Raw genomic sequence first — 20,731 nt, 5'->3', positions numbered from 1 at the left:
GGGGGGGGGGGGGGGTTGCTCTGTGACTTTGTGGCGGGGGAGGGCAGTTACAGATCTTATGCAGCGGTCCTTATCCTGGCTCACAGATCCACGCAGCAGGGGATCTGTAACCCTACCCCCCCTGCCAGAAAGTCACATAGCCGACACATACACACAGTCCCCCCCAGGAGTGCTGGCAGGCTCCATTGAAATAACCAGTCCACCAGTGCGGAGCCTGTCATTCCGGGAGTTTAGAAGTATCATTTGCATCAGAACACTGAACCCGCCCCCCGCCACAGTCTGCGTCCCCGGTTTAAAATATTCCCGCGAAAACAGCAATACAGACAACGGTGTTCATTAAAAAATCGAAATGATTTTATTTTTTGGGAAGGGGAAGGGGGTGAAGGTTGTATGTAACTGGAGAGGATAGTCAAAATGAACTGGGTAAAGAAACGGGGGCAGGTTCAGCTTTTCTGTCCACAAACTGAAAAGTCACTGGTTGCCCTGCTCACTCAGGAACCTAGCTTTCAAAGCCTCCCGGATGCACAGGGCGTCCCGCTGGGATCTTCTAATGGCCCGGCTGTCTGGCTGGACGTAATCAGCAGCCAGGCTATTTGCCTCTAGCTCCCACCCCGCCATAAAGGTCTCCCCCTTGCTCTCACACAGGTTGTGGAGCACACAGCAAGCTGCAATAACGATGGGGATATTGGTTTCACTGAGATCACAGCGAGTGAGTAAGCTTCTCCATCTCCCTTTGAGACGGCCAAAAGCACACTCCACCACCATTCTGCACTTGCTCAGACGGTAGTTGAACAGTTCTTTTTCTGTGTCCAGGGCGCCAGTATAGGGCTTCATGAGCCAGGGCATTAGCGGGTAGGCTGGGTCCCCGAGGATGACTGTAGGCATCTCCACATCCCCAAGAGTTATTTTGTGGTCTGGGAAGTAAATACCTTCCTGCAGCCGTCTAAACAGACCAGAGTTCCTGAACACGCGAGCGTCATGAACCTTGCCCGGCCATCCGACGTAGATGTTTGTAAACCGTCCCCGATGGTCCACCAGTGCTTGCAGCACCATTGAAAAGTAGCCCTTTCTATTGATGTACTGGCTGGCCTGGTGGTCCGGTCCCAGGATAGGGATGTGAGTCCCATCTATAGCCCCACCGCAGTTTGGGAATCCCATCGCGGCAAAGCCATCTATGATGACCTGCGCGTTTCCCAGGGTCACTACCTTTGGGAGCAGTACCTTGACGATTGCCTTGGCTACTTGCATGACAATAACCCCCACGGTAGATTTGCCCACACCAAAGTGGTTCGCGACTGACCGGTAGCTGTCCGGCGTTGCAAGCTTCCAGAGGGCTATGGCCACTCGCTTCTGGACAGTGAGGGCTGCTCGCATGCGGGTGTCCTTGCGCTTCAGGGCAGGGGACAGCAACTCACAAAGTTCGAGGAAAGTCCCCTTCCGCATGCGAAAGTTTCGCAGCCACTGGGATTCATCCCAGACCTGAAGCACTATACGGTCCCACCAGTCCGTGCTTGTTTCCCGGGCCCAGAATCGCCGTTCAACAAAATCCACATGCCCCATTGCCAACGTCATGTCCTGGGCGCTGGGGCTCGTGGTTTCTGACAGCTCTGTGCCACTCTCCGACTTCAGGCTCTCACGGCGGTGCCGTAGCCTCCTCGCCCGATTTCTCTGCATCTGCCTCAGGGAAAGGTGTATGATAAGCTGCGAGGTGTTGAGAACGGCCACAAGTGCAGCGATGGTCGCAGCGTGATCCATGATCGCAGTGCTGTGGCGTCCGCGCTGTCACTGACCAGAAAAGTGCGCGAACTGATTTCCCGCCGGCGCTTTCATGGAGGGAGGGAGGGCGTTAGTGACGGACGGATGACGACAAATTTTTTTTACCCAGAAGGCATTGGCGGCTCGACCCAGAATTCCGATGGGCAGCGGGGACTGCGGGAACTGTGGGATAGCTGCCCACAGTGCACCGCTTCCAATATCGACGCTCGCCCCGTTAGTGTGGACTCACAAAGTCGAATTACTGTCCTTAGTGTGTCCTTAGTGTGGACACACACGTTCGACTTTGCAATATCGATTCCACATATTCGATTTAAGTAAAATCGAATTACCCTCGTAGTGTAGACATACCCTGAGTCTATTAGGATGGATGGTACTCAGTTAATGAGAAGGTGTAGAATATTTTGTTTTATCTTCATTGTTCAATGTGTAGCCCTAAGCCTTTTACTGCACAGTGCATACTATGTAAACCAGGGGTTACCAAACTGGGGGTCAGGACCCTTGGGGTCACAAGGTTATTACATGGGGGGGAGGGGTTGCGAGCTGTCAGCCTCCCCCCAAATCCTGCTTTGCCTCCAGCATTTATAACGGTGTTTAATTTAACACTTTTTTTATCTATATTTATGAGGGGGGTCACACTCAGAGGCTTGCTATGTGAAAGAGGTCACCAGTACAAAAGTTTGGGAACCACTAATGTAAACTCTGCTCTGAAAACAATTAATTTCCTCAAACTTTTATGGCTCTCATGACCGTAGTGTTTCACAAACATTGGTTCTTTATAAAACTCCTGTGAGGTGAGGGGATGGCGTTATCCCCTTTTACAGACTAAGGGTGCCTAACTTGAGTTACCTATGACCTGATTTTTCAGAATATATAGCACTCTGTATATTCCAGCCCAGCTGCCATTGATTTCAGGTGCAGCCCTAAGTGCTCAGCACTCATGCAAATTTGACCTTAAGGCAGGGGTCTCAAAGTCCCGGCCCACAGGCCATTTGCAGTCTGAGAACCTCCCCAATGTGGCCTGCAGGGCTCCAGCAATTTTGGGGTTGGGTCTCTGCCTTAGCCCCACCTGCCACCCCTGGGCACTCCCTTTCCCTCCCTTCCCCCCGCACATCCCCCAGCTGACTTTAAAATGGCCCAGGGCCCCGCCCACCACCAGCAGTGCAGCAAAGCTGAGCAGCTTCCTGCAAGCTGGCTCCATGTGGCTGCTGGCCCCTCCCTGAGGCCCCAGGGCAGGGCGGGGCTGTGCCTCTGTGCGCTGCCCCTGCCCTGAGTGCCCCTGTGGCCAATGGGAAGCTGCAGGGGCGGTGCCTGGGGGCAGCAGCACACCAAGGCCCCCCAACCTGCCTTCGAGCCCCAGATAAGCGCTGCACGCCCCTGACCCCCCCCCTCCCAGAGCCTTTAACCTCACTCCCTCCTCCTGCACCCCCACCTCTTGCCCCAGCCCAGAGCCTGCACCCAGGTGTCTGACGAAGTGGGTATTCGCCCACGAAAGCTTATGCTCCAATACATCTGTTAGTCTTAAAGGTGCCACAGGACTCTGTTGCTTTTTACAGATCCAGACTAACACGGCTACCCCTCTGATACTTGTGGGAAAAGCGCATCTCTTCATGACGAACCACCTGAGCTTTTTATATACTCCATGCAGGTTCTGGTGCTGCCGAGAAGGCAGCATCTGCTTTTCCCCAGGGAGATTACTCATGAATCCGGGAAACTGAGTAGCAGATACTACCTTCTAGCCACCCTGGAACCTGCATGGCGCATATAAAAAGCTAGGGTTACCATACGTCCGGATTTTCCCGGACATGTCCGGCTTTTTGGTCCTCAAATCCCCGTCCGGGAGGAAATCCCAAAAAGCCGGGAAAATAGGGAGGGAGGGGTCGTGGGGCCTTGGTGCGTGCTGGGGCTGCTCGGCTAGAGCCGGGGCCTGAGCCGAGCTGGGCTGGAGCCGCTGGGACCGGGGCCGGCGGTGCCTGGGCTGCTGGGACCGGCGGTGCTCGGCCGGAGCCGCTCGGCCGGAACCGGGGCCCGAGCTGGGCCAGGGCGGGCCGGAGCCGCTCGGCCGGAACCAGGGCCGGCGCCCCAGGGCCCGAGCCGGGCGGGAGACACCGGGGCCAGGGCCGGCTGCTGGAGGGAGCCGCTCGGCCGGGGGGGCCGGACTGGGCCACGCCTCCTCATGCTATTGTTATGAGTGTAACATTTCAAGTTCCTGCTCCAAAGACTGGGGGTGCCAGAATATTTCAAAGAAAAGGTCCTGAGAATCTTTTAATACAGGGAAAAAATAACGAAGGGGAAAAATATTGTTTTGTCCTAACTTCATTTTCAGCAACAGCTGAACCATTTTGGCTGGAACTTTATATTTAAAAAAAAAAAAAAATAGCTTGAGACAGACACCCAGGATAGAACATTTCAGTCCAAACAGTTAAAGGAATTGAAAATGGGGTCTTTAAATAGGAAGTGTCAGGCAACCTTAATATTAATTTAAAGGAAGATTGTATAAAACTGGGCTCTATTCCTGTTTGGCATTGTTTTTAATTATTGTATCATTCTTCTCTTTCAGATGATATTAACGGTGTTCTTGAGCAACAATGAACAGATTTTGACAGAAGTTCCAATTACACCAGAAACAACCTGTCGAGATGTTGTGGAGTTCTGCAAAGAACCTGGCGAAGGAAGTTGCCATCTGGCTGAAGTGTGGCGTGGAAATGGTAAGCGAAGTGTTCTTTGGTAACCGATATAAATTGCATATTTTTTAAATTACAAATATAGGTTTTATTACTTATTTTTAGTTGTATTTTGCTTTTGCTAGAACATTTTTGCAGAATATTAAGATTTCAAATTGTCACAACTGTAAAGATAAATATAACCCTTGCTGATTTTTCCCTTGTCCCTTCCTAGCTTGGAATATTTTTATAAAATGTACATGGAATGCAGTAGACAAACAATAAATGTCTCTAAGGTTATATGAGACACTTCAGTTTTTTAGACTAAATAAACAGTTATACTGAACATTTTACTTAAGCAGAAATTTAGTTTTGTAAATTATTCATTTTGGGCTTGGTTTACAAGCTAAAATATCTTCTCTCCTCCTTCCCCCCCCCCATTATCAGACCTGCAAACCCAACTGGAATCTAAAGCTACAGGTGCTCTACAGGCTAGGGGTGTGATTACCTTGCTCATGTACACATACTAATGCCAGCTCTCATTGAGCTAGCCCATGTATAAATAGCAGTGTACCCACAATAGCATGGGTGGAGGCATGGTTGAGGCGTGCTGAGTACAAACTCGCCTGAGACCAATGGAAATGTACATATTCAACACAGCTCAGCTGTGCCACTGCACTCTAGCTTCCTCTTTTCATGGAAGCTTCATTTCTGGTGATAGCCAGTGCTTCTGGTTCTGGGTTGTGATGTCTTGTATCTAATTTTCCATAAAGAAGTGGGTTTTCCATATGTGTCCCAGTCTCCTTGTTTAACCTAAACCATGAAATCTCCCTAACTTCTCTAGCCTTGCTTTGTGATTGGGGAAGATTGGGTGGCATTCTTCAGACATCTGTAGAGCCCTTCCAGAGTAAGCTGTTCACATAATACTGAAATCCTATTCTCTTTTCATTAATTTCAAGATTCTGTAAAGGTGAGAGGTCTCAATGTGTCGTCTCCTACCAGATGAGAACCCACCTCTAACATTTTTATGTCTTAATGGGGGTGTGTGTGTGCTCCTTTCTTCCATGGGCACAGCTCCCATGTTGAGTTAAACTCACAGGTTGGGTGTGCACAATACTGGGCTTTTAGAAATCCAGCTCCAAGTTTAAGTATAAATGTACAGTGCAGTATTTCTCCTGTGAGGGGGAGTAAAAATGCAAAACTTAAAGTATCTCTCCAGTTCTTTAGACACTCCAGTGAATGGCACTGAAATCTAATGCATCTCCCCCGCCCCAACCCCACAGCACTGTATGGTATTTGTCTTAATTACCTCCTGGCTCTGTGTAGAGTCTACATTCCATTTTTGAATTGTGTCCAAGGGCTGGAGTATAAATTTAGTTCAACTAGTCTCAATCATACTAGCCTCAAGCCTCAACAGGACTCCTAGTGATGTCAGTGGAAGGTTTGCAAAGGATTGGGGGTAGAATATGGCCTTTAACTTTACTTACTATTGCTAAGTGCATTATCAAATTCATTGTCACTAAGTAGGAAGAGATAATACATTTAGGTCCATCCCTCTTCTTGTTTTTCTCTTTTTTTTTTTTTTTTTTTTTTTTTTTTTTCTTTCTTTGGGCTTGGCTACACTTGCGAGTTAGTGTGCAATAAAGGAGCCCCGTGCGCACTAGCTCACTACCCATCTACACTGGCAAGACACGTAGAGCACTCTGACGCCGCGGCTAGAGTGCTCTTGGTACTCCACCTCAGTGAGAGGAATAACATTTGCTGCACCCCTGCTGGAGCGCTGCGGTGCCAGTGTGAACGAGGTGTTGCATTACTGCGCTCTGATCGGCCTCCGGAAATGTCCCATAATCCCCTTAAGTCAAGTGGCCACTCTTGCCATTTCTTTGAATCGCTGCAGAAATGCAGAAGTGCCCTTTGAAAGCTTGTTTCTGACAGCCAGCTGCTTATCTGCTCCGAGACAAATCAACCATTACTGTGGGTGTGGGGGGGGGGGGGGGGGGGGGGGGGGGGGGCGGGGGATCTGCTGCTGTCTGCACTTACAAGAGAGCATGCTGACATGCTCTCAACCCCCCAAAAACCCACTCTTTCTCCCCACATACACAACACACTCCCTGTCACGCTCCATCCCACCTCTCCCATTTGAAAAGCACGTTGCAGTCACTTGCATGCTGGGATAGCTGCCCATAATGCACCACTCCCAGTGCTGCTGCAAATGTGGCCACGCCAGTGCGCTTGAAGCTGTCAGTGTGGACAGACTGCAGCGCTTTCCCTACTGCACTCTCCGAAGGCTGGTTTAACTCAAAGCGCTCTACATCTGCAAGTGTAGCCATGCCCTTAGTGTATTCTCATTTCTTCTTTCTGAATGTCTCTCCTCCCTTTTTAAAGATCAGCAATAGAATAGTTACTTAAAATGTCAGCATTATCATTTAACCTTTCAATTAGATTAATGAAAGATGGGGGAGTTTACACCTGAGTCATTGTTTCAGACTCTCTCTGCAGCCTTGAGAATATACACTTCCATTGTTAAGAAGCAAGCTTCTAACCCTCATGGATGCACAGAAAACTTTCTAAATGTGAACCAAGTGTAATTGAGGGTATTGTCTTCCTAAGAATCTGAATGTCATGTGGACTGCATAAATAAAGTGGACCTGCAAGTAAGGAGTTTGACACCACTGGAATAGGTCTAATATTTTGAACAGTTTTCAGCTAAAATAGAATACAGAATCTTCTTAGCCCTTCATTCTGTTCCTGTCTCTACCGCCGAAGTATCAGTCTTGAGGATGAATTTCTTGGAGAGTTCAGAGAATGTAGTATCAACTAGTTACAAAAGATTACTTGGCAAGTGATTTATTCAGACACCCACTGGATATTTTTTAAGTTTCTAATGTTTTGGTGAGACTGGCAGGGTACAGCCTGTGTGACCAATATAGGCACAAGCTTTCTATAATAACTAACCAGATCCAGTGAAGACTACAACTTCATGGTTGTAGTTCATGACCTTTTCAATGTGCTGAACACTTTGGACAAGGAAACTATATCAGCTTCAGGATTATCTACAATATTCTCCTCCTACAAAGAGTTTAGTAAAAACTTGAACGATCTCTCAAAGCAGACATGTAGCTTCTGCTGTATGGGCTATCAAACTGTTTGATATGCTCATTGTGATGCTGGCAGACCAGGCACCAGCTCATGCCAAGGTCCCCATGTCTCAAATTAATCCTAACAGATACATAGCTGGAATTTGTCTGGCTCACTTGTGGATTGATATTGATAAAATAGATATTAGAATTAAAAGAAAGTGTTCAGTGTTTGGACTCTGTTGAATGCTTGTGAGTTGCTCCATGTTTTAATATTGCATGTAATATCTGTGTTCAATATTGTACTCCTGGGGGAATTCTGTGCCACTGCACACATGTAGAATTCATGTCCTGTGCCAATTTCTTTGCTTCCCTACAGAAAAATGACTTTCTTACAGGGAAGCAAAGGGAAGCTGCAAGAGCAGTCATGCACCCTTCCCCAGCAGCACGGGCATGTCGTTTCAGGCACCCGGAGAGGTAAACCACTGGGGTCGCAGGGCCATCTGCCTCACATCCATGCATCCGGACCCCCCCCCCAGCCTCACCCGGTCAAGCCTCATCCCCTGCATCTGGAGCCATCCACACCTGGCCTGCTACCTATGCTGGGCTGAGCTGCTAGTCCTAGCTGGGCTGAAGGTGGGGGAGAAGCACACTTCCCCTGCACGGATTGGTTGGGTCCGGGTCAGACCCACCCCCAGAAACCTCCCCTGGCTCCGCCCCCCCACCTTGCTTCCTGCCCCCTTTGCTCCTCAACCACGGGTGCAGGGGTCACTGTACAGGGAGATGCTCCCCTGTCTGCCCTGCACTCAGACGACCCCCTGCTGATCCCTGTGCACTCAAACCCCCATCCTGATGAGCCCCACCCCATGCACCTGGACCACCCCACAAGCCCCCTGCACCCCCACCCTGTTGACCCTCAATCAGCTGTACCTGGACCCCATCCCACCAAGGCCCACTCCCCTGCTGAGCCACCTAGACCCCCCCCACTGAGCCCCATTGCTTGTGCACCTGGAACCCCCCTAACAAGCCCCTGTGCAACCAGATTGCCCCACCATGTAGAACCCTCTTACCTGGATTTCTCCCCCACTAAGCCCCTCCACACTTGGATTCTGCCAGACTGAGCCTGCCTGCCCACACCTATTGAGCCTGGTGAGTTGCTTCACTTGCTACTCCTGAGGGAATTCTGTGCCAAAAATTAAGAACTCACCCGGACACAGACTCTGGGGCAGGCCCAGCCTTTGCTCTGTGTCAAATTTGGGTGCAGCCTCACCATCGAGTCTGTGTGCCAGGATGGGGCTGCAGAGTGATCTCCCATCTCTGTGCAGCTAGTCACCTGTGCTCCCTGCTGCCATGCTGGAGCCTCCACATTTATTTATTGACAAATAAAATTTGCAGAATTTTAAAATATTGTGTGCAGAATTTTTATTTTTTGGTGCAGAATTCCCTCAGAGTAATATTATAATGTATTATCTGTTTGAGAGGTCGTTTGGTGATTCACAGAAGCTCACAATACAGAGGAGAGACATCAATTAGCATGAAGAGCTGCTCTTCTACAGAAATTGTTATGCCCTGCTCAAAAGAGGAGACCCATCGATACCAGAGGGCTTTGGCTCTTACAACTGGAAACTCTCTATATCTCGACTGAGAAACCATCATCAGGACTAACAGCTCATATTGTTTTGCTCTCCTCACCCTGAAGACGTGTCATGCAAGTCAACCCCTCCCATCAGCTGACTTTGTGGCTCAGAGCACATGGTATGAGGGGGATAAAACCAAAGGAATCAAGGATCTCTCTGCTGCTTGGACTTGTTGGGGGAAGTGGGCAAAGTGTTTCTAGGCACAAGCAAGAGATAATCAGCTGCTGAGCCTGGGTTAGCCTTTAAGGACAAATAGAGGTTGCTGAATATAGAAGCCTGTATCACCTTTTGGGAGACTGGGCAGCAAAATGGCAGATAAATGCAAAGTAATTCATGTTGGAAAACATAATCCCAACTATACATATAAAATGACTGGGTATAAACTAGCTGTTACCACTCAGCGATCTTGAAGTCATTGTGGATAGTTCTCTGAAAACATGCATTCAATGTGCAGCAGCAGTCAAAGGGAACGAAATGTTGGGAATCATTAAAGGTTTAAATTAAAATAGAAAAATCGTATTGCCTCTATATAAATCCATGGTACGCCTACATCTTGAATACTGTGTACAGATCTGGTTGCCCATCTCAAAAAAGATGTATTGGATTTACAAAAGGTACAGAGAAGGGCAACAAAAATGATTAATAAGACTGGGACTGTTCAGCTTGGAAAAGAGATGACTAAGGGGGATATGATCGAGGTCTATAAAATCATGACTGGTGTAGAGAAAGTAAATAAGGAAGTATTATTTACTCCTTCTCATAACACAAGAACTAGGGTTCCCAAATGAAATGAATAAGCAGCAGGTTTAAAACAAACAAAAGGAAGTATTTCTTTACACAGTGCACAGTCAACCTGTGGAACTCTGCCAGACAATGTGGTGAAGGTGAAGATTATAACAGGGTTCAAAAAAAATAAATTCATGGAGGATAGACCCATCCTAGGTAATGTCCATTTATGGACAGGGATGGTGTCTCTAGCCTTTGTTTGCCAGAAGCTGGGAATGGGTAACAGGAGATGGATCACTTGATGATTACCTGCTCTGCTCATTCCCTCTGAGGCACCTGGCATTGGCCGCTGTTGGAAGACTGGATACTGTGCTAGATGGACCTTTTTGGTCTGACCCAGTATGGCTATTCTTATGTTCTTAAACCCAAGACTGTAACTCATTCATGTCTGTTTGTTATTTACAAGGTTAAAGCAAGTAATCTAATTGCCTTTTCCTATTTAATCTTCATATAGTTTAGTATAGAATTGGCTACAAGAGTTGTCTTTGGTGTGAGATGTAAGGTGCAGATTACCTGGGACAAGTGACTTTGGGATCAGGAATAACCTGAATATTGCAGTGATTCTTGGTGTAAGGGCCATCTGCCAGAAGGAGACATTCAGCTTGGGGGGCAAGACAGGCCAGAGTACCCAACAGGACTGTTTGACTCTGTGTTAAGGCTGTTAAATTTCACCAACCAACCACATCAAGTGCAGACTCAGCCACTTTAAGTTTAGAACTCTGAATCAATTTTAGGTTTGTGCCTCTGTTTTTAAGTCTCCCCTGAGGTTAGTGTACATACTCTTGCTGCCATTGTCAGGGTCATGGGTATAATGGTCCCCAGCTTCACTATTGCTTGTATTAAATCATCTGGCATGAAAGCACTTTCATAAGATTTGCTTCACTTACCCAGAGAGTTATAATCTAGGATCTCTGATATTTTTCTGCATCATTCTGTTTTCCAGTAAAATGAAACATAAAAATAAGCTATTGGTCAAGTAGAAATGAAGGAAAAGGCAATTGAGACTCGTAACAGGACAGAAGGCAGAACATTTTTCACCTGTTTAAGGGAAAAGGGGAACCCTTATTTACCCAGTGCATGGAATTCCCTTACTTCTGGAGGCCTAGAACAACCCTATTGTATTAACAAGTAGTGTGGAGGGCACATTCCTAATTTTCTGTCTCCCTTGAGTCACCCTAATAGGGTGAAAATCCTAAGCTTTTTGTCTACTTTCTTACAACGATAGGAGGCTCACGAACCCCGTACCTTGGAGTTTCCTACTGTAAGTGTAGAGAATTAGATTTATGAAATTAACTCCAGCCTCTCTAATCCAGGTTTAATTCTTTTTCTTCAGTAATTCTATATATTTAAAAAAAAAAAAAAAAATGTTGGGGCTCTTTTGTATGCATTTGTGACAGAATCCCTAAGATACAACCTTGATCTGCGGGGATCTCTGTGCCTCCTTAACAATCCAGTCTGGGTCATCTCTCACAAAGCTATGCCAGTGACAAGCAGTAAACTCCTCCTGGTGCTGTGATCACTCAGCCATCAGTATGTGGAGCCCCACACCCAGCTAAATTGCATGAATGCTCCTTGAGCCACTCATGAATCATAAAGAGAGGTCCCAGCAAAACCCCTCAGCCCCCAGTTTTGCACTCCAGAAATAGTCTTACACTGCTCAAGATTCCCATGGACAGTGCAAGCTCATTAATTAGTCACGTCTTCAAAGGAAAGTGGACGTGCCCCAGCCTTTGTAATCTGTGCTGAGATTCCCCAAGCACTTCAACCAAAAACATACTGTTTTAGGTAAAATATAAAACAGATTTATGAAGTACAAGGATTTTTAAGTGATTATAGGTAGCAGGCATAAAGCTCAGAGTTGGTTACTTAACAAATAAAAATAAATTCGCAGTCTAATTTCTCTAGCCTAAGCAAGATTTGAGTCAAGCAGTCTCTCACTCTGACAGATGTTATTGGCAGCTTACAGTTCTTAACACACAGGCTGGATTCCCTTCCCAGCCTGGGACCAATCTCCTCAGTTCAAAGTCTTTGTCTTCCAGATGATCTTCCAGGTATTGAGATGGGGGAGGAGAGAAGTCAAGTGACGGTCACTCTTTTATACTTTCTCCCATCTGCTAGGAAGATCCTGGCTGTGACATGGGCGTCACACAGTCCCCACTGCATATGTGCCCTCTCCAAGGAGCCTTCGGGAGAGTGGATTCTTGTCTGGCATGGATACCTGTCTGGCCAGTGATAGTTGCTCCTTTGTCCCTACTGAAATGCCAGCTGTAGGCATCTCCCAACCTCACAACATATTTCAGTAACACACACAGTAATACTTCATAATGTCACATACAATGATAGTACATACAATTCAAAAGGATATTAAGGTTCAGCAGATCAAGACTCTTAAAATGGTACCTCACAAAACATGCATTGTACAAAACATATGACAGTGGTGAATATGGGGGATCAAGGGTGTTATTTTGAGGTACAGTGTCTCACAGCATTATGGTACAAATACAATCTTTTGAGACTTTAGCTGTGAAGGGCTAACAAATCTTTACTAAGCATATGCAAACTGAGAATTTTTTTCAAAGGTTTGTAATTTGGGTTGATTTTCATAGGAAGGCACATCCCTCACCCGCAAGCCCCACTGCTGCCAAATATAAAGTTCCTTCCCCAAACCATAGGCATACAAAAATGTCTGTCTGAATTTTGTAACATGGGAAAACAATATACTTTTTGATTAGTGTCCTTAGGGGTGCTCCCTGTCAGGATGTGTACATGCCTGTGCACTCTTGTTTGGAGATTTTCATCAGCAGTGTTTCTGGATCCCTGCCTGTGCCTTAAATTCCCTTGTGCTCCAATATGAGGGGACTCACCACCACTCATGTTCCTTCACAACAGGCTGCAGCCTGAGACAGACTGCTCTTTCTGCTCACTATATCGTCTAAGCAGTAAAGGAGATACCCTGGTTCCTCCTTCATCTTTGTCCCTTGTTATAAGATGGACCAAGGAAAAAGGAAAAAGAAGGGGGGGGGGTGGGAATTGAAAAAGCAATTTGAGAAACAAGCACAAAGAGCTTTGTCTGGCTTCTCTATAGAGGATGGGATCTGAAGAGGAAGTTTCTGCCCAGGAGACGACTGAGAAGTGCTTTTTCTCTTCAGAGCATTTTGACCTGAGGGTAAAAAAAGTAGTTTCCACCTTAAAAATATATGAGAGAGAGATCTATTGGGGCTCAAAAAGAAATGTTTTCTGAGAATCAACCTTTGAGCCCATTAATTGATTGAGCCAAACTTGGAAATCTGGCAGACTTTATTTAAAAAAAAAAAAAAAAAAAAAAAACTTCTTATAAAGCAGCATTTTTAAAATAACCAATTAGTTATGTAAGTAGTTAAAATAGATCTATAAAATGGCACACAGACCTTTGAAAGCTAAGAAACTGAAAGTTAAGCTTTCACAGTTCTTAATGATAGGTGTTACTCATCTACCAACAATCCTTGTATATTGTATCTTTAAAAACTTTAACTTCCTTATTTCAGTGTGGTGAAGTTCAAGTAAATTTTTGATTAATTCTCTTCTCTCTTTTTCCCTCTCTCCCCCCCCATTCTGGACTGACTTACTTCCATAACTCTAGTTTAAATAATCTGAAACTTTTGGAAGGGGAAATGTTTTGATTCTCTCATGTTATCTGTGTTATCGTCATTATGTTTACTGTGATATGAGAACAAATGCATTCTCCTTTTAAAATTGAGAGCATCTCTGACATTTTCTATTCAGATGGTCCCGAGAAATGTAAGGTTAAAAGACCATTCCTGAATCAGTGTTTCCTAGGTGCCATCAATTGATTTTTACTTGTAGCCAAAAAAACACCAACCCAACCTCAGTAATAGGGATTTCAGTTATCCCTATATTGACTGGGTACATGTCACCTCAGGATAGGATACAGAGAGAGTTTCTTAACACCATTAATGACTGTTTCTTGGAGCAACTAGTCCTGGAACTCACAAGAGGAGAGGCAATTCTTGATTTAGTCCTATGCGGAGCACAGGATCTGGTCCAAGAGGTGTATATAGTTGAACTGTTTGTTAATAGAGATCATAATATAATTTAAATTTAACATCCGTGGTGTGGGGAACACCAAAGAAGCCCACCCCAGTAGCATTTAAGAGGACTGCACAAAAATGAGGAAACAAATGTTAAAAGGTATAGCCACAAAAATGAAATGTCTGCAAGCAGCATAGAAACTTTTAAAAATACCATAATTGAGGCTCAAATTAAATATATACACTAAATTAAAAAAAACATAGAGGACAAAAAAAGTGCCATCAAAGTAAAAAGTGGTTAGAGGCAAAAAGGCATCCTTTAAAAATTGGAAGGTAAATCCTACTGAGGAAAATAGAAAGGAGCCTAAATACTCTGGCAAATCAAGTGTAAAAGTATAATTAGGCAAGCCGAAAAAGAATTTGAAGAGCAACTAGCCAAAGACCCCAAAACTAACAGCAAAAAATGTAAGAACATCAGAAGCAGGAAGCCTCCTAAACAATCAGTGGGGTCACTGGATGATCGAGATGCTAAAGGAGAACTCAAGGAAAATAAGGCTGTTGCTGAGAAGCTAAATGAATTCTTTGCATCAGTCTTCACTGCAGAGGATGTGAGGAAGATTTCTACATCTGAATTATTCTTTTTAGATGACAGATCTGAGGAACTGTCCAACATTGAGGTATCATTAGAGAAGGTTTTGGAACAAATTGATCAGTAAGTCATCAGGACCAGATGATATTCACCCAAGAGTTCTGAAGGAACTGAAATATGAAATTGCAGAACTACTAACTGTGGTAGGTTACATATCATTTAAATTAGCTTCTGTATCAGATGACTGGAGGATAGCTAATGTGATGCCAATTTAAAAAAAAGACTCCAGAGGCAATTCCAGGCAAATTGGTTGAATTTATATTAAAGAACAGAATTATCAGACACATAGATGAACATGATTTGCTGAGGAAGAGTCAACAGGTAATTCATGTAAAGGGAATTCACGTCTCACCAATGTATTAGAATTCTTTGAGGGGGGTCAACAAACATGGACAAGGGCGATCCAGTGGATATAGGATACTGGGACTTTCATAAAGCCTTTGCCAAGGTCGCTCACCAAAGGCTCTTAATCAAAGTAAGCAGTTATGGGATAAGAGGAAAGGTCCTTTCTTGGATCAGTAACTGATTAAAAGACAAGAAACAAAAGGTGGGAATAAATGGTTGGTTTCTAGAAATGGAGAGAGGTAAATAGTGGTGTCTCTCAGGGGTCTGTACTGGCACCAGTGCTGTTCAACATATTCAGAAATGATCTGGAAAAAGGGGTAAACAATGATGTGTCAGAATTTGCAGATGGTACAAAATTATTCAATAAAGTTAAGTCCAAAGCAGACTGCGAAGAGTTACCAAGGGATCTCACAAAACTGGATGACTGGGCAAGAAAATGACAGATGAAATTCAGTGTTGATAAATGCAAACTAATGCACATGAGACAACATAATCCCAACTATACATATAAAATGATGGGGGTCTAAATTAGCTGTTACCACTCAAGAAAGAGATCTTAGAGTTGTTGTGGACAGTTGAGCTGCTGTTTTCAGAAAATGTGTAATGGCAGTCAAAAAAAGTTAACAGAACGTTAGGAACCATTAGGAAAGGGATAGACAAGACAGAAAATATAATGCCTCTATAGAAATCCATGGTACACTCATATCTCGAATATTGTGTACAATTCTAGTCACCCCATCTCAAAAAAAGATATATTGGAATTGGAAATGGTACAGAGAAGGGCAACAGAAATGATTAGGGGGTACAGAACAGTTTCCATATGCGGAGAGATTAAAAAGACTGTATTTTCAGCTTGGAAAAGAGATGACTAAGGGTTGATATGGTAGAGGTCTATAAAATCTTGACTGGTGTGGAGAAAGCGAATTAGGGAATGTTATTTACTCATAACACAAGAACTAGGGGTCATCTAATGAAATGAATAGGCAGCAGGTTTAAAACAAACAAAAAAGGAAGTACTTCTTCATAAACACACTGTCAACCTGTGAAACTGATTGCCAGGTGATGTTGTAAAGGCCAAAACTATAACAGGCATATAAAAAGAACTAGATAAGCTCCTGGAGGATAGGTGCATCAATGGCTATTAGCCAGGATGGGCAGGGATGCAACACAATGCTCTGAGTGTCCCTAACCCCTGTTTGCCAGAAGCTGGGAGTGTACCACAGGGGATGGATCATTTGATTATTGCCTGTTCTGTTCATACCCTCTGAAGCACCTGGCATTGGCCATTTTCGGAAGGGCTAGATTGACCATTGGTCTGACCCAATATGGCCGTTCTTATGACCTAGTTATTGATACATGCAATTATGATGCTATCTCAGGGTATATGATTCCCACTATTATAGTCACAGGCATTTTTTTCCATGCCTTAGGGGACACAATGATTAAAAACAAGCAAAAGCATCACAAGTATTAACCATGTCTGATTTATTATTAAAGACAAGAAATCATTAAACAAAACACAAATGATAGAACACAACTGATAAACTGGTTATTTCCATTACAATCTCTTCTGACTGCCTCTATGTGTAGAGTCTTAACAGTGATTACACCTTTGAGAGTAGACTACATGTGGGGATGTTCTTGGTTTGGGAAATTAAGTCCAAAATATATAGTTTCCCAAAATATTGTGAATTCAGTCTCAATCTTATTAGATACTTAAAACCTTTATGTATGGGCAAAATAATTTGTTTTAGGGTAGGTGAAACCTGTCTTGTTGTTAATAATAATAAGCTAGTTTGTAAATTGGGAAAAACCGATAATTGTAACTAAATCCTATGAAATCGAATAAACTATTTAAATCAGTTACTTAGAAGGAGCCATTTAAGGAGCTGTCTTGAGACAGGCTAATGAACCAATATTAAGAATCTTAAATCCAGTGAAATCCCACTATTTCTGTGTTTACCACTGTTTAGTCCCTGTCGCCTCTTCAGGAGTATATGGTCTAACCATCCGATGATCAACAGGACAAGCTGTTAATATTTTAAGTTACAGTTGCATTTCAATATTCCAGTAAAATCATTACAAGAGTTTGTAAATCTAATCCCTTGGCAGGGTCTTAGTTAACTTTCTCTCACCAATCCATATTGAAGTCTTGGGGAGGTTTTCCTTGTGTTGGTTACTTTGAGTCTTTTGTGTTTTTCTTAACTGTCTATGATAGTTTATTTGTACAGATGGACAGGATGAGTTGTGGACTCCTTGTTGTTGAAGCAGAGTAGCAGAGGGGTGAGTGTGTGAGGGGCGTTCATGTCAGTTTTTTATACTTTTCCTCCTACTTTCATTCAATTATAGGAAAACAGGCATCTGTCAGTGTTATGTGGATAGAAGTTCTTTGCTATCACTCTCTTTCATTGACTCCATGCCTTGGGGGGTTGGCTTAGTTGTTACCTTCAGTTTCTGAATAGGCAGTCTCTTTAATGGATATACAAAATTTCTACTTGTCTTTGTACTTATGGCAGGAGATTCTCAGAACATCTTTAAAGTTAGAGTTTTAACTCTTTCTTTTATTCAGTCCATTTTCAGAGGGGTGGCCGGGGGGTCCATGCGCTGCTCCCACCACAAGTGCCGGCTTTGCAGCTCCCGTTGGCCAGGAACCATAGCCAAAGGGGGCGGCGGCTGTGGGCAGCACGTGGAGCCTTGTGGACCCTCCGCATAGGAGCTGCAGGGACATGCTGGTGGGAGCCAGGGAGAGCACCCCCCCCCCCCCCAGGTAAGCGCTGCCCTGCACCCAACCCGCTGCCCCAGCCCTGAGCCCCCTCCCACACACCCAAACTGCTGCTGCTGTCCTAGGGGCTGCCCAGCTCGAGCAGCCCCTGAGCCAGCACCAGCCACTGCGGAAGTCACGGAGGTCACGGAATCCATTACTTCTATGACCTCTGTGACAGACACACAGCCTTACTAATTACTCTCACTGTTAATTTACACCTTATTTCCAGTCTGAATTTGTCCACTTTCAACTTCCAGCCATTGGATCGTTTTACACCTTTCTCTGCTAGATTGAAATTTAATAATATTTATTAATGGACTCTTCAATGCTTAAGAAATAAACAAAGTTTGAAACATTTCCAACTACTTAGTTTTTTCCTAGAAGCTTTTAAGGACAGAAGCAGGTATTTCTAGAGTAATAAAATTCATTCCACCTAGGATATTTCGAAAATTGTTTGTGTGGATTTACTTAGAAGTTTTTCGTGGAAGAGTGAAAAAAACCAATTAACACCTAGATTTATTGCTCTGAAAATACAACCCCACATTCCTTTTCACAATTAAGTCCTTTCCTAATGCTTTACATGGTTTGTTTTCTTGAGATAAGGATTACATTTGTACCAAACTGGTATTTATACTGGGAGAGGTGTCCGGTCTAGATAAGACACGTTTAGGGATAATAAACATGGGATTATGGCCAAAGAGGGCTATCTTCCTGACATCTGGCTTGTCTTTTGGTGAGAGAGAGCAGAAATCTCCTGCAGTTTCTTTAACCAGCACAAACATTTAATAACACAACTAACTAAAATATAGACAGGTATTGTACACTTTGTCTAAAATGTCTTTATTGATCTGAATTATTCAGGTTTGAGTATTTTAAACTAAACTTTGAGTGTGCTTATTTCAGATTGTATGAGTAAATACCCGAAGATATTAAATTATTTAAGAAACCTTTCATGGATAACCTTTTCTCTGAGATTGAAGTTCCTTTTTACTTTCAATGGAGGGAAGTTTAAAAAGTTTAAAAAGAAAACACTCAGACTCCTACTGCTTTGAAGACAACAAGAAAGACATTAGACTTTGAAGATGATCTTTTGATAAAATATTCATCACATTTACCTATTAGGTAAATGTGGTTTAATTTATTTTTCTCTTCATTGCCAGGAAGTGTCCAGACAAAACACTAAAATGAAAATAACCTGAATCCCGTTTCATCAGGCTAATGTTCTCACAAGACCCATCACATCCTGGCTGCTGCATGAGACTGCAGATGGCCTTTGGGAGTGGTCTGAGTACTAGGCTGAAGAAGTAGGGAAGGGGATGGAGGACACCATTCCTCGGGGAAGAGTGAAGTTACCGCTCTTCATTGGAAATTACTGAAACATTTCTTGTCAGTAAAATAAAAGTTAAAAACCAAATATTAACTAAAAAAAAAGTAGGGCTAGTCTACATAGGGAAGTTTATCAGCTTAAATTTATAGCATTATATTGGTATAAGATTATACTGGTAAACTTCTCACTGTTAGACACCTCTTATTTTGATTTACCTGATTTGTTTGTTTGTTTGTTTTTGTTTAATAAATAAATTGTATCTTAAAATTGGGTTTTAAAATAGTGCCTTTTCTGATGACTTGAATGGAGTATGAGATACTTCTTTCTTAATTTATCTTATATTCCTGCCTATTAGTAGAAAAATTGCACTCTAAATAGTACAGCACAAGTTAGAAAACCTATGAAAACACTGATATAAGTATAATTCTGAAATATTTTTTTAATTGATTTTTAGAAATTTGGAAATAACATTAAACTTTTTGCAAGATTAATTATATGTTGCTTATTCTTCTGCTAGTAAGTTTATTTCTGAAATAAACACCTTGTTACAAATTTTGAGAAATTGTGTGTGTGTGTGTGTGTGTGTGTGAGAGAGAGAGAGAGATTTAATTGTAATACTGCAGAAAATTTAGTCTTGATTTTACTCCTGGTTTTGTTGATTACTGCCATCTTGTACCAGTTTCTGCTGTATTAGTGACTATTGTGTAATCTACTGTCTTAGAGTGGTAGCACATAACTAAATTCTTAGGGGTGAATTATCATTATACTTGTGTATTATACATGACTTTAGTCTGGTGGACTTCATTGGAAGTCTTATGGTTCAGACTGAGTGTGATGCTTTCATAACAGGCACAGAAAACCCAATTGGCAAAGGAGAGCAGAGTTGAAAGGTTTAACTATCTGAAAAGGGTGTAGGTGAGGGATAATTCCTGGCAAAATTTAAATGTCACCGTGCCTCAGTGGGTCACAACTGAGAATACCAAATTCAGGACAAACTGCTGAGAAACAGGGCAGATACACCCTAAAACTGGTGGTTATTCTTCCATAAGATATACCAACCCAGCAACAAAACTTCTGTCTCACCACCCTGGCTAACAAAAAGTCAGAAATGCAGCCTCCTTAGGTTTTCCAGTCCTGGATTCAACATCCAGACACTAGACTTAATGATGAGTGGTTATTTAAAACCAATTTTATCAATCAAAGCTTTCTTCTGATCCCAAAGGACCAGCCATATACCCAGGTCAATATATAACTCAGATCTTACCCAATAATCTTGCTGTTGCCAATCTTTAAATATGTAATATCTAAAGGTTTATTTACAAGAGAAAAGAAAAAGGTGAGAGTTTAAATTGGTTAAAGGAATCAAATACATACAATAATTGCAAAGTTCTTGGATCAAGTTTCAAGTAGTGATGGCATAAACTGCTGGCTTGTTAAGTCTCTGGTTGCTTCCAAATGATTGGAAGGTCCTTAGTCCCTTGGTTAGAATGCTCCCATTAGTATAAATCCATAATCCAGAGATCATAGCAGGGAAGAGGCAAAATGGAGATGTTTCCAGGGCCTTTTATAGCTTCTCCTATGTTGAGGGAAACTCGTTGTTCCAGGCAGAGCCCTCAGCACAGTTTCTGGAAAAGTACAGGCACACAAGATGGAGTTCAGTACCACATGATCTAGTCACATGC

The 20,731-nt window shown here is 43.5% G+C and overlaps 1 protein-coding gene across 3 annotated transcripts in view; it reads left to right on the top strand.

Annotated features, from left to right (window-relative positions):
* PPP1R13B (protein phosphatase 1 regulatory subunit 13B) overlaps positions 1-20,731 on the top strand; it is a 112,454-nt gene that overhangs the window by 31,584 nt on the left and 60,139 nt on the right. For all 3 annotated transcript variants that reach the window (XM_024217190.3, XM_024217189.3, XM_024217188.3), the window contains exon 2: positions 4,334-4,481. In XM_024217190.3, coding sequence (XP_024072958.2) covers positions 4,334-4,481 — 148 coding nt within the window. The remainder of the gene's footprint in view (positions 1-4,333; positions 4,482-20,731) is intronic.

The sequence above is a fragment of the Terrapene carolina genome, unplaced genomic scaffold (genome assembly GCF_002925995.2).
Source record: "Terrapene carolina triunguis isolate 2854851 unplaced genomic scaffold, T_m_triunguis-2.0 Scaffold189, whole genome shotgun sequence".
Classification (NCBI taxonomy): domain Eukaryota; kingdom Metazoa; phylum Chordata; order Testudines; family Emydidae; genus Terrapene; species Terrapene triunguis.
This window is presented reverse-complemented; position numbering and strand designations above follow the sequence as displayed.